General features: G+C 40.0%; 1 protein-coding gene across 1 annotated transcript; it reads left to right on the forward strand.

Moving 5' to 3' along the window:
• Positions 1-767: 767 nt before the first annotated feature.
• six6a (SIX homeobox 6a) lies at positions 768-2860 on the forward strand (the record flags this gene model as incomplete). The annotated part of the gene is made up of 2 exons (XM_084044931.1): positions 768-1339; positions 2695-2860. The coding sequence occupies 2 exons, from the start codon at positions 768-770 to the stop codon at positions 2858-2860; spliced, it is 738 nt and encodes a 245-aa protein (XP_083901057.1).
• Positions 2861-14804: the final 11944 nt, after the last annotated feature.

Here is a 14804-nt window from a genome sequence, read left to right on the forward strand (position 1 = left end):
TCACGATGTCTTCACCTCTGAAATTATTTGTGTATATTTTCTTCAGATTGTTTTCTCTGCATGCCAGTAGGCTATACTTGTTTATTTTATAATGAGTTTAAAACGCTATTATTGAGATTCCATAAATGACACGGTGTTGAATACTATTATGCTAATTTCAGGATCCATAAACTGTTTGCCCATTCATTGTATAGAGGGTGTTTTTTCTTTGACACTGTCTGTCTGGCAATACAAATGAGAGAGTGAAGTGAAACTTGGAGGGCAATTCGATGTTTGAAGACATAAAGCAAAGGTCAAAATGTTTACGTTTTAAAAAAGCGCCGTTAAGCATCACTGGGAGGTGCTGAGATCTCCTGGCGCTTCTTTCCGTGTGATTGGTAGACTAAAGTTGACAGTGATTGACGGGCATCCATGGCAACCGCGCAGCCAATCTGCCAAGTCCAATAGAAACAGAGCAGAGGGGCTGACTGTCTTTTTCCCCTTCAAAAATATATCTCGGCTCCAGCTCTAATTCTCTCGTATACCTTTCAACCCAACGAGCCCACCGAGTTGACCAGCCGAGGATGCAGTAGCCAGCCAGAGGGCATCGTTCCTCAGTGTTTTTTTTTTTTTTTTTTTGAACGGTTGAACTATTAACTTTGGGATTTGCCTTTCTGTGTGGATCCGACGCACGGAGAGCGGAGGGATAGAGAGAGAGCGACGGCATCCGAGACGCGGGAGAGCGAGCGAGAGAGAGAGAGACTGCGGGGGTAAAGACCGAAGCATCCATGTTTCAGTTGCCGATCTTGAATTTCAGTCCCCAGCAGGTCGCGGGGGTTTGTGAGACCCTGGAGGAGAGCGGCGACATCGAGCGTCTCGGTCGCTTCCTCTGGTCTCTGCCCGTCGCCCCGGCAGCCTGCGAGGTCCTCAACAAGAACGAGTCGGTGCTGAGGGCGAGAGCCATCGTGGCCTTCCACACCGGGAATTTCCGAGAACTCTACCACATTTTGGAGAACCACAAGTTCACCAAAGAGTCTCACACAAAACTGCAGGCCCTGTGGCTCGAAGCGCACTACCAGGAGGCTGAGAAGCTGCGGGGACGCCCACTAGGGCCGGTGGACAAGTACAGGGTTCGGAAGAAGTTCCCTCTTCCCCGAACGATATGGGATGGAGAGCAAAAGACCCATTGCTTCAAAGAGAGAACCCGACATTTGTTAAGAGAATGGTATTTGCAGGATCCATACCCGAATCCGAGCAAAAAGAGAGAGCTTGCACAGGCTACTGGACTCACACCCACACAAGTAGGAAACTGGTTCAAAAATCGCAGACAAAGAGACAGAGCGGCAGCTGCGAAAAATAGGTAAGAAATAATAAATATCCTGTTTGTTTGTGTAACGAAATCTGTCTGTTTGTGATTCGATCCTCGTTTCATATAGCCTAGCTGTAGTGACATGATCGACGAATCAACCACGAGCAATCATGAGTTTCAAAAAATAAAATAGATTATATTGCCTGTAGTCCGTTATGAAATTATATACCTTTATTCAAATGTGACAGATGTAGGCCTAATTAGTCTCGATTTTACCGAAACGAATTTGCACCTCAATATGTTATGGCAAATGCTGCTCGCACTGTCAAATAAAATAATGTTTTTTTAAATAATGTAACCAAAATAGCTATAAGACAGAAATACAGTGATTCTATATAATGATATGTTTATAGTGAATTCCCTTATATTTTTTTACCGCATGGCTGCAATATAACCGTAGCCAAAAACATATATATAATATAATTTCATCGTTTTAAATGTTAGCTATCAATTTAGCCGGTTACCATCATAATATTTGGCTTAAGCTATGTGGCTATATCATCCAAGCTAACGTGCAGAATTGGACAGGCGACAAGGCATTAAATAATTCTCCTTATAATGCGAGGCACTAAAATAATACATGGCTGGATATAGCCTATGTCAGTTTTAAGAGCAGAATATCTGTTTATTCAAATAATATGGTCTGAGATTAACATCGCTACTAATCTGTTGAAAGGATGTGCTTTGGCCTACAGTGATGGCATGAGGTCATGTACAGGCCACCCTCTGCCATCCAGGCACATTATAGGCCTACTCCATGACGGCGCTGTTAGCCTGACGGTCTGTTCTTCGGCAAGTCGGCAAGCGGTCATATGGTCATATCTGATGAGGATAAGTTAAGCTTTAGCCCGTTGTTTCTTCTCAACGTCATGGTCCGGGGAGTGGACCACCAGGGTCCAAATAGACCCTTACTAAAGTCTGTAACTCATGCAGTCTATACATTGAATTAAATTGGGGGTCCTTGAAATAAATAAAATAAAAAGTTTGAGTATCAGTGTGTCACATCAGTGGTTCTAAAGCTAAGAAAAAGACCATTACTGCATCAAAAGTAATCAACAAACTAAACTATAAAAAAATATCAAACATTGGCCAAATTGTCAAATAATCTAAGAAAGAGGCAAACATGAAAATGCGTTATGTGAGCTTGTAGATCTGCTATTTTCACATTTTTTGTCTGTGGAACCTAGTCAAACTAAATGTAATGCCTCAACTCAAATATGATTATTTTGGGGGGTCCCCTCCCCAGTTCAAATATTTGGGGGGGTCATGGCCTGAAAAGGTTAGAACCACTGTGTTACATAATATTAATGTTTTATTGTTTGTTTAAATGTTATTTTTCCATATAGGCTACAACAGCAGGTCCTGTCCGGTGGGTCGGTCCGGTCTCTAGCGGATGAGGACGGTACCGTGGACCGTCTCGGAAACGCTTCCAGCCCCGAGGCCAGTTTGTCGAGCAAAGCCGCCACCTCGGCCATCTCCATCACTTCCAGCGACAGCGAATGTGACATCTGAATGGCAGTTCCAGTGAAGAGGATGAATTATAACGGGAGATAAGTGATGAAGATCACAACAGACAATTCAATAATAAGAACGAACAAACACAAAAACTGTCCTAGTGCCTGCGTTGAATTTAAAGAAACTCTTGTATTTGATGGCTGCCAAAACGTGAGGAAACCGTGACAGAATGCCGTCTTATAAAAGCCTATACGTTCCATATTGTTTTCGTTTTGCCACACGTGGATAATAACAGAACCCAATAACGACGGAAAATATTCATGTTCACGATTCCATCTGCCTCAAGAAGAAAACTTAAAAAAATGAAAGAAAAAAGAAGACATTTTGATCGCCTATAACCTGCTGTTTTCTGTGGGTATTTCATGTTGGGAAAAAAAAGACTGTGATATTTTTACGTTGAAAGTTTTATAAATAATGTTTATTTACCTATTTAAACAATTGGCTTGTCTCTTAGAATTTCATATTCATTTGCTTGATGTTTTTAATATGACCTTGTGCACAGGTGAACCTGTTGAGCATGTGCGCTTTAGTGAAAATGTGTTTCAGTCGGGAAAAAAAGGTAAAGATAACTTAATAAAATAATTGTTGATCAAAGAGAACACAAGCTTAGTCTTTTCTTGTTTGACTACAGGAGAAGGTTGGTGAAAATATAACCTATTTGAGCTACCTTGCCCCTGTCTCTGATCTGATGAAATGCCATGTGAAAATCGGAAGAATATTTTATATTGTAAGATCTCTTGGCTTATTTGATAGCGAGTGAGATGTTGTTAAATGTTTCTGAGGCGTATTTATAAGATGGAAGGAAGGAAGAAGGAATTAAGGAAGAAGGAAGATGGCTTGCCAAAAAAATAACTGATCTGCAAACTAACAATTCCATGCATCGTTTGCTTGTAGATCCGTTATTTTCGGCAAGCACACCGTCTTACTACGGAATATAAACGAGGCTTAATTCTACGCTGCTATGTGCCCCAACACGTAGGCTACTAAACTTAGACCTAATTGGCCAGCCTGCTTTGTATCATGTAATGCAGGATGACAGCGCGAGGTCACAAAAAGGCCGACTCATAGACAACATGGACTTACTGAGTAAAATGAAAACCACAATTGTTAAATGTGCTTTCGGCCTATAGCTATAGCGCGATGCGCGAAGTGATAAAGAACATGGCATTTGAATCGTGCACGTTTGCATATTTACGGTGGAGAAATACCTTTAATGGCATTCACCGTGAAAATATTATACATTTGCGCATTCACAGTCAGATAAACATCCAAACGCGTTGTTTTTCTATAGGCTACCACCATTAGGCTATAGCTTATCATCACACATCACATCAAATAGCGTGGCACACCCTTCATTCTTCCATTTTATTGCTGATAATAAAATGTATTATCAACGATAAAATGTCCCCCTTCTATTTATTCACCTTCTGTGTAAAAAGGCCCACACAAATTTAGCAGTTGTGTAACACACACTTTAACATGTGGGCAGTATTTGACCCGTAGCCCTTATAGAACAAGACAGTACTCCAAACCTTTGGGGTAGCTTATACTAGTGGTTCTCAACCTGTCGGTCGGGACCCCCAGGGGCCCCCACATGATTGTTTGGGCCCCCCCCCAAACAATCATGTGGGGGCCCCTGGGGGTACCCAAATGACAGTAAAGTGAAGGGGAAAAAATGCCTAAAAAAAGAAAGAAATGAAAAATAGGCCTATACTGCATCAAAAGTAATCTACAAACTATACTATAAAAACTGGTCAGACATTGGCCAAATTGTCAAATAATATAAGAAAGGCAAACATTGTGAAAATAGCCGATTTAAGCTCACAACGCCTCGCAACCAGCTTGTGAGCTTGTAGATCGGCTATTTTCACAATATTTGTCTGTAGAACCTACCTAGTCAAACAAAATGGAATTCCTCAACTCCTACAATTCCAACTAGTGCTTGTCAGGGTGGGGGGTCCCCAACCCAGTTAAAATATGATCATTTGGGGGGTCACGGTCTGATATAGGCTACAATCTATGTTATACAGCCGCTGGGCAACAGAATCAAATCCAAATGAGCAGTGAAGCAGAGAAGTGACACATAAGGCCTGTTTTCTTTTCCCTTTCTTTTTTATTTTCTTCAACTGATAGGACAGACACCTGGTGTCCTCCACTTATCAATTAATTAGGCCACAATAACTACTGAAAGGGACAAGTTGTATTTCCAAGACGTCTTTCAGCCTGAACAACAACACAGAAGCCAAAAGCAGCGCTTCTTTATTTATGTATGTATTCTTATGGAAAGAGAGAGTCTTTCTAGCAAGTGAAGGGAAGGAACCGAACGGAAGGAGGATGCCTTTGAGTTTCTTTTCAAAACGCGGACAAAAATGGCTGAATATTTCCGTTTCCATTGAGAAGGGCAACCGGGGGGATACAAGTCTTTCTAGCAGTCAATAAGGTTGTCAAACTGGTCAGTGGTAATCAGTGCTAATGATGAGGTCCGGGGTCCCCGCCTGAACAAAGCGGCGCTGCCAGTGTTTTGTGAGGGGAAGCGACCACGGCTCCCTTTCAATAGAATGAGCTCCTGTGAGGCCAGTCTGCCAGGGGCACGGAAATCACAACTTTTGTGAGTGAGCGTGCGTGGCGTGTGTGTGTGTGTGTGTGTGTGTGTGTGTGTGTGTGTGTGTGTGTGTGTGTGTGTGTGTGTGTGTGTGTGTGTGTGTGTGTGTGTGTGTGTGTGTGTGTGTGTGTGTGTGTGTGTGTGTGCGGGCGCGCGCGTGCGTGTGTGCCTGCCTGCGTGCGTGTGTGTGTGCGTGCGTGCGTAGGCCTGGCGACTGGCGAGGAAGGTGGGCAGCTGCTGCAACGCCTGGTTTGGCAGATTAAAGGGATTAAATGACCAATTGATTGTCTGTTTTTATTTGATTGTGCTTAAAGATGGTTAATAGCCATAACACGTTAATTTGGCTTAATTCATTTTATTCGTAAATTCATATTCATTTGTAGTTGGTATAGATTGATGGTAGGCCTACATTCAATTATTATGCCAAGACAGGACTGACATAATGTGCTTGACCGACCTTTCTTTGTAGCTAATGGCTAATGAACTTGTATTGTAATAATGGGGCATATTTGGACAAATTAACGTCTATCCCCTATAATCTGATTCTGATATACGTGTTAAAGGGTCTATGCTGTATGTCTTTATTGTGGTCGAACCTGTCAACGCTGTTTACCGTGCAGACAAACTGATATGACTGTTTGTTAAGAAGAAAAAAGGCTGCTTATATCCGCTTTGCCAAGCCCGAACTTGCTTATCGTTTAGGTAATTATAGCTATTGCACTGGTGACATTTTATAATTCTAAATAGCTGTTATATTCTATAAATATTTCAATATTGTCATATTATTATTATCATATTATTATTATCATATTATTATTAACTAACGTGTTATTATAGTAATTATCGCACACCACATCACGATTGCTTAAATGAATGTATGTTTGTAATTAGTGTATGTTTACATTAAAAGTATTATTATTTTAAATGGTCTTGGCTAAGCATTGACACTGGGGCTTAACACGTGATGTCCAACCTGTCAATCCTAGACCCCTAAGTGGATGAGATCAATTACAATAGGTTTGTTCTCCATCCCATTCTCACTCACACAACGGTGTCGCTTGTCGAAAAGAACTGATCTTCAAATATGTCACATCACGACACCGTGTTGAACATGATCGATCTGTTCTTTTCGGCAAGTGACACCGTCGTACTAGGGATTATAAATAGGCTATCATTTGGGAAGCAGAGCTCTCCATGAGAAACCCATGTGTGCCACACACACTCTATCATTTCAACACTGTTTTCCAAAATCGCACCTGATATCATTTCTACCGAAAATGCGTTTATTTTTTTCTCAGCTTAAATTCATCTATAAAAGTAGTCTACCCTAAACTCAGTCTTTATATGTAGACCTATAGTCTAGAACAGGGGTCTTCAACGTTTTTCAGGCCAAGGACCCCTTAGCTGAGAGAGAGACGAAGCAGGGACACCCACTACATTGTTTACAATTGTGTTGCAGATTCAACTTTTCCATAGATTTAATCGATATAGTTTCTTGACTATCATCAGTGTTGTGTAAATTTTGTTTTAGTTAATTTCAGACATTAAACCACTGAAACCTTCAATTAGTAGGCTACTTGATTTGCTCCTCTCCCCCCTACACCAAACCTCTTTGCCGAAAATAGCCGATCTACAAGCTCACAACACCTAGCAGCAAGTGGCGTTGTAAGCCTGTTGATCAAGTGGTTAATGTAAAAAAAAAAAAAAAAAACATCTTATCACAGAAAGATTTTGTCGGATCCCTAGCTCTGAGGACCCCCTGCCCTGTTGAAGACCCCTGGTCTAGAAAGAAAGTAGGCCTAATTATAAATACAGTGCTAAAGATATCGGGCCAGGCAAACAGGGTGTTTTCTCCTCTGCCTTTCTTTTTTTTTGGTCACAGATGTACATTTACAAATGTCCCTTTATTTAAAACCATAAAAGAATGTTTGCAACCACTATGGTTGTAGCCTCATGTGCGAGACCCTGCGTTTTTATTCCTTCACTGAAACATCGTGAAAATTTTTGAATTATCTTCGTTCAATCGTAAATAATAAGCTCTCATATAGTGTACATCATTCTGTGCTTTATTGGCTGGCAGACTGAAATAACGGCAGGACAAAATGGCCATGCCGAGGATGCCCCCTGCTGGCGGTGTTTATTTCCCTTGGATTGTGTAACGCACTGTTTCTCAAACAGTGGGTCGGGACCCATGTGTGGGTCACGGACACATGTTTATGGGTCACGAGTAAATAAATGTCCCTTTATTTATTTATTTGTTCAACATTAAAAAAAATCAAGAAAAACTATGCAAAAACAACATTTTTCAAGAATTAGAAACAAATGCAATGTTTTTTCAAAGAAATGTCATAGAAAACAAATGTCTAAAGAAGTATAGTGAAAATAACAAGCTCTAGGAGCTTGTAGATCTGCATCTGCTATTTTCACTAGTTTGGTTCATCAAACTTCTCTTTTGGAGAAACATAACATTTCTCTTTTGGGTCTCAGGCTAAAAAGTTTGGGAACCACTGGTGTGTAACGTGCATTATGACAGAATCATAGATTGAAAGAGAACTCCAAACTGTTTTGTACAGTCTTTTTCGCCCTCCTTGTGAGCTAAGTTCTATAATTGGTAAATCATAAACAATGCTAACAAGAAAGTCTTTTTTGGGGGAGTATTAGGCATAGGTAGCCTCCTCAATCAATTTAACTCATCCAAATGGAACATACGGTTCTCCATTTGATTCAATTTGTATAGGCCTACACTCTCAGAGTTTGTGACATTAGTGCTGAGGATTTTACTGTGATAGTGTATGATAGCACTCAACCTTTTCAGGCCGCGACCCCCCAAAATAATCATATTTAAACTGGGGACCCCCACCCTGACAAGCACTTGGAATGTATAGGAGTTGAGGCATTACATTTTGTTTGACTCGATTCCACAGATAAATAATTATGAAAATAGCAGATCTACAAACTCAATTTTCATATATTTTTTTTTACCTCTTTCTTGCCAATTTGGCAAATGTTTGACCAGTTGTTATAGTACAGTTTGTTGATTGATTACCTTTTATACTTTTGATATTTTTCCCCCTTCTTTTTTGTTGTTGATATTAATAAGTTTAATTGTCACTTCGCTGTCATCTGGGCCCCCCCCCCCCCCCCCCCCCCCCCCCCCCACTGTATAGCACCTTTTACGGCGGAACAACAACTGCACCAATCAAACCAGACATCTGCAGAGTGCAGAGTGGGAGCGTTTCACTTTCAGCACCATGGACAGAGGCCGCGATCTGTGCATCTGTGTCATTTAGCTGCTATTATAAACAGGGTTTCGTCAATCTATCACCTTTCTTTATCAACTTTACAAGCTTGTTTATAAACAGTCTTGTGGTGTACTTTTTTGTTGAATAAAACGACAGGCCTAGGCCTATTAAATTATGGATTTTTTACTCATCTCTCCTGAAGAAGATCCGTATCCCAAATCCGTGTCTAAAATTAGCCCACACATCAGTGAGGCTATACAGATTTTTTATTTTACTATTCTATTATTTTTTAATATTCGTTCGTCACCTGTTATGGTGTATTGTTTTGATAGTATTACTAAAACTAGGTTAGCTACTTCATAATGGTCCCTTCCATAGGGGAGGGCGGGGTACGGTGTGCCACGGGGTCAGTAGTAGCCTAGTTATTCTCCATCAAGCCAATAAAATGTCAAATCAAATGCTGTCCTCTTCGGAACTCCCCTTCCAGGTCACAATATTTTCCAGTCACAATATATCTCATTTTAATCATCTGACCATCTGTCCACTATCATCTCATGTAAGTTTTGACTGTCAGTATCAAAAAGCAAGACGTTGTCAGGGGGGTAGGTTATGATTGATTGATTGATTGATTGATTGATTGAATACTTTATTTAGAAGTTTGAAAAGAAGCACATGAAAGGACAGTTTAAAATAAGGTCAACTAAATAGGATTGAAAAGCCCATGAAAGCCATTGTGCCTAGGTCCGGAACAACAAAGGGGTTTGGTTGTGCCTCTCAGACAACAAGGAACTGGAAGTGACGGGGAAATGCAAAGCCTACCTTCTTTCACTGTGATTTTAATTCATTCGATTTAGAAAAAAAGAATCTTTTTTTTACATTAAGTTAAAGAAAACATGTCTCTAAACACTTGCTATGAGTTAGTGGAACAACTGACCCATATAGATAGGAACAATCAACCCCCCCCAGATGTAATTAAAAAAACATAACCAACAGTTTACAGACAAATACAAGACATGTCATAATTTAGCAAGTATTTGTTTAGTAATCGAGTAAAAAGCAAAAAGGGTTACAACCTACCCCGCCATCCCCTATCAGTTCATGTATAAATGTGTCTGTTCTGATAGTTGTGACTTCAATAGCAGCTCCTTGAGCCCTTGACCTCTTGACTGCTCTGTTGTTAATCATAGTCTTTTTCTAACATCTTTGGCTATTACAGACAGATCAATACGCTGCGTCTGCCTATAGGCTTGCCTGGGTCCGTTCGCAAATCTGTCATTTGTTACGGCTTACGAGATACAATGCAGATAATATGAGGCAATTATCTGACTGGTGTGAATGCAGCTGTCAGTCAATGTGCAAATAACCAAGAAGCTCTGCTCGTACAAAGGGGCTAATGTGTGAACCAACTGGGGTGCTCTGTCAATTTCCAGAATTTATGTTCTGTAAGTGGACATTGTTTTGGCGGCCATGCGCTATGATGACGTAGGAATATGATCAGAAGAACGCGCACGCCACTGACACAGTGGTGCATTGTGGGACTTGTATTGACGGGCTATAGCAGACAATAGGCTACGCAAAGCTTGGCATCTATAATTGATGCCAGCAGCAATATCAAAGTCAAACACCTTTTGGAGTAAGTTGTAGCTGCCAGCTTGGAGGGTAACAGGATAGGTGGGCACTATGGGACATCTGGGCACCTCGATGTCAAATTGGCTATTTTGTCCAAAATGTTAAAAACTAACTCTAATATTTCTACAATTTCTACAAATTGCTATACAAAACCTGTATATCCAGTCAGTTTGGGGCATAAACAAGAAGTAAAAGGATACAATTAAGTCTGATAATGATGTGCTGTGTATGTTCACATCATGTATACTTTACTTTACTTAAGACCATTTTTTTTTACATTTTGGAGAAAATGGCCAATTTTACATCGAGTTGCCCAGATGTCCCTACTGCCCACCTATCCTGTATCCCAGCTGGAGACTCTTGCATAGGCTACTGATGAATCACTGAATCGCCGATGAATCATTCTGTTTATTTATCTGGAACTCAGTGAATTGTTTCTCAGGAGTCCAAAATAACCCTTAGGCCTATTGGCTATTTATTTGTTAATAGGTGAGCAACCAGAGATCAATAAGTGATGTATAATGTTCGATATCAGTTCATATGACAACGCTATTATTAACGGGGCTTTTATTTATCATATAGCCTACTAACCGAACCGTAAACCCCCGTATTTTGCACGAAGTAGCAACTTAAATGACACTTTACAAGTGTAATAATGGCTACACTTCAGTAGGTCTACTAAATAAATTATTGTCGGCTATGCTCTGGGAATAATAAATAAACTATTTCCCTTTCTCTTTCTTTAGTTTATAAGCGTGTCCTCCCTCCTGAGAAGATGTTGGTAGTACCGTAGTAGCCCCCTAGTCTACTGTAGGCTACTGGAGCTACTGGGAATGCATAATGACAGCCAGGTCTAGTCATTAGCCACTAGATGGCGATAGTGACCATCTCTCAATTCAATTCAAAGGGGCTTTATTGGCATGGGAAACAAGAAGTAAGTATTGAAAAAGTATGAATACAACGAATAAATGTGGTATAAGAGGAGTCATATTGTTAAAAAAGTGTAAGCTCTATATTCGGATAGCAATCCCATCATCAGATCATTTATCAGCTTGTGTTCATGCAGTTCCACATTTGTCTGCTCATTTATTTAATCAAATCCAGTTTTACTCGTTTAACCTGTATGAGTTCTCTCTCTTGATTGGATGAAATTGCATTTTGATTGAATTGAAAATGCATTTTCTGTTTACTACTTAGCTGGAGAGTCAGGGAAAGCCCTGTTACTGAACAAACAGTCTATAGCAATGATTCCTATGGGAATATAGAGCTACTTAACAACATTTATTTTAACAATATAAAAATGGTGGACAAAGTACTCAACCACAGTAATTGAGATAAAGTACTCCAGGTCAAACATTAGCCTACTCAACTACAAGTGAAAAACAAGTGAAAGTTGAACAGTCAAATTTGTATTTGAGGTAATGTAGGCCTACTTGTTTTTAAATGCTTATAAATACTTGAGTATTCAAAAATACAAAATACATTTTATTTTTAATTTCAATGTATTGCTTTGGAAATCTTCCAAAACATGAAAAAAATACAAATAAAATGGTGAAAATAACAGCTCAACAAGCTCTAAATGGTTTGCATCACTATACGTTGTGAGCTTATAGATGGGCTGATTTCACTATTTTTTTAAAAATAGGGCTTAAGTCAATGGTTAATATATTTTTGTACGTTTAGGTCCCAGAGGTTCTTTCATAGAACAGTACAGTATTTGTCTTTGAAATGTAGTGGGGTGAAAGTCATAAGCTTAAAAAAGAAAACTAATACTCAAGTACAGTACAGATAGGCTACTCAATGAATGCAAGTACAGTACTCAAGTAAATATACTTAGTTACTGTCCACCACTGAAACAGACTAGAGCTGTATAACATTGCAGCATTGCAAGAAAATATAGTAGGTCAAATGAACTTAAAAATTAGTTATTTTATTACAAATATAAACAGAGGAATTGTGCTTTCGCTGTTCAAAAATACATAATAATTATTATTATTATATGGTTTTCGAAATTTGTTTTCTCTCTCTCTCTCTCTCTCTCTCTCTCTCTCTCTCTCTCTCTCTCTCTCTCTCTCTCTCTCTCTCTCTCTCTCTTGTAGTACTGCATGTCTGCATCATTGCAGCAAGATGGAGCCCTAGACCTGTGGCAGAAATGAAACGCGCCTGTGTAGGTACTAGGCTATACAGACCCCTCCTGTCACTGTCCCTGATTGTAGATAGGAACTAGGCCGTACTTTGTGTTTTGTGAAATTCCACCTTTGAAACGAAATGAACAAGGACATGACTAGCATAAAACTGCACCATTGCTTTTGTGACTTTGTAATAAATACTGTAGCTAATGTAGCTAATTACAAAACATGCTGCACAGAATGAGAGAAACAAACAAACAACAACAACAGAGGAAATATTTCTTTGGTAAAGAGTATACTGAATATCCAGTTAAGTGTAAATCTGTGCACAGTACTCCATTACTCTCAGTGTTGGGTGTGAATGTACGTGCGTAAGAAAGTTTGCATGCAGGGCAAGTGCACCAGTCAGGATTTTAAGGGGTCTATATTTAAATCCTCTGGTCTCTAGTTTCTGCAGCTGTCACCAAGTTTAAGTTCAGCACCTTGAGCTTTTCTCAGTCATGCTCTTGGGACGTATAGTGATAAACCTGCCAAACGATGAGAGAGAGAGAGAGAGAGAGAGAGAGAGAGAGAGAGAGAGACTGACTCTCACCCTTGAGACTGTGCCTTCTTGGGCTGCAGAATAATATCCAAACTGCCCGATCAGCACATCTTCCTTGTTGAACATGCCATACTCCTGTACAGCAACGGACTACTCTGACCAACACAGCTGCCACCTGCCATGTCGGAGCTGTCAGTAGCTACAAGCCTCAGCAACAGTGTACAAACATCACAAGAAAAACATGGAGCCTACGAGGGCCTATTTAGTTGTGGCCCTATTTCCTGCTGTCTGTTTAATTCTACATAAGACAATATGGCGTGAGGTAGCCTACAACAACCCAATCCAATTATTAGTCCTACACTGCTCCAGAGCCTGGTGGTCTCTGGACTTATGTGTTCCCTCGGCCCGAGGCTTCTCTGTTCCCTCCACAGAATTTTAGACTCTTTGAATATTTCCCATCTCCTGTGTTCCATAAATCCCTGGGCCAGGACCCATTACACCTTAAACAACAGTGGGGAGCTTTTTTCAGCATTTCATTCTTATTTTTCTGGGCGCACAATGAAATAGTGAAAAGTGTAACAGCATAAACATGAGACAAATTTGCACTGTAACCCTGTCTTTATTATCACATTGTATCATATATGTCACAGTGTGACATAATGTATACATGATGTATCACTTTGTTCTTGACCACTCAAAACAAAGAAGCCAGTGTTTGAACATTTTACATTTTCAAGTAGCATTTTACAGCCTCTCTCCCTCTTCCTTAAACACTCAGTCAACACTTCATTAAACACTTGCATACACATAACACAGCACACTCGTAGTATGTATTTTAAAGTGGATGATCAAGTGGATCATGATCAAAGATCAATTGCTCAATTTTAGTCGTAGAACCTCAAGGCTACAAACATTTGCCACTCAATCGAGGACGTTTTAATCCACCCGCACCCTCTGTCAATCATTCCTACATGCCCTCCATTTCAAGTCAGAACAGTTGGAGGGAGCATTTGTAGACGGATGGACATGGGTACATGGGAAGAATGGAGAGGGTTTAGGCTTTTGACTTTTGTAATTAACCTTTCTTTCTAATAAAAAAAAAAAATCGAGATAGATGTATTGAGTGTAAACATGGCTTGATTGTTAAAATGAAGCAGTATGGAAATAAAATTCAGCCTTTTGGGCAGGGATATTGTGTACTAACTTTACTGGAGAAAAAAAACGTTACACTGTAGAATGGGGAAATATTAGCTAAAGGGGAAGTGGGACTAATGGATACTGACAGAACCTAAATGTAAAATGTTGTGAAGCTGAGAGAACATTGGCTTTCAACATGGCATCGCTATTTTGGGTATATGTCATAGATCAGTGTTTCTCATCCTTTTTTGGGCCAGGGCCCCTCTTTACAATATCCAGGTTTTTGTTTATTATTGTATAGCTTAGATTGTTTAGAAACATCTCATTGGATGCCAAATAGCAGATCTTAGCATGTGATTATTAACCTACTTCCCAGGGGGGGAGAGTTAGTAGCATTTTATATCCTTATATACACCCAGTCCAGGGGTGCCATTGTGTTATTATTTACTGTTAATCAAATCTGCTATAACAGATGTGCATTATGGACTGTGCTCAGGTGATCTGAGTGTTTTTATTAGCAGTTGCTGTAGTGGGAGTTCCAACTGCTCCAGACTGTACTGAAGAACTGCTAGTTGCATAATGTCTTCAGACTAGGACTTTAATCTAACATGTACAGGTCATCAGGTGTGTATTCTCCAAAGAGGATGCAACAGCACATACG

Source organism: Gymnoscopelus microlampas (assembly GCF_963454915.1).
Source record: "Gymnoscopelus microlampas genome assembly, chromosome: 20".
NCBI classification, from domain to species: domain Eukaryota; kingdom Metazoa; phylum Chordata; class Actinopteri; order Myctophiformes; family Myctophidae; genus Gymnoscopelus; species Gymnoscopelus microlampas.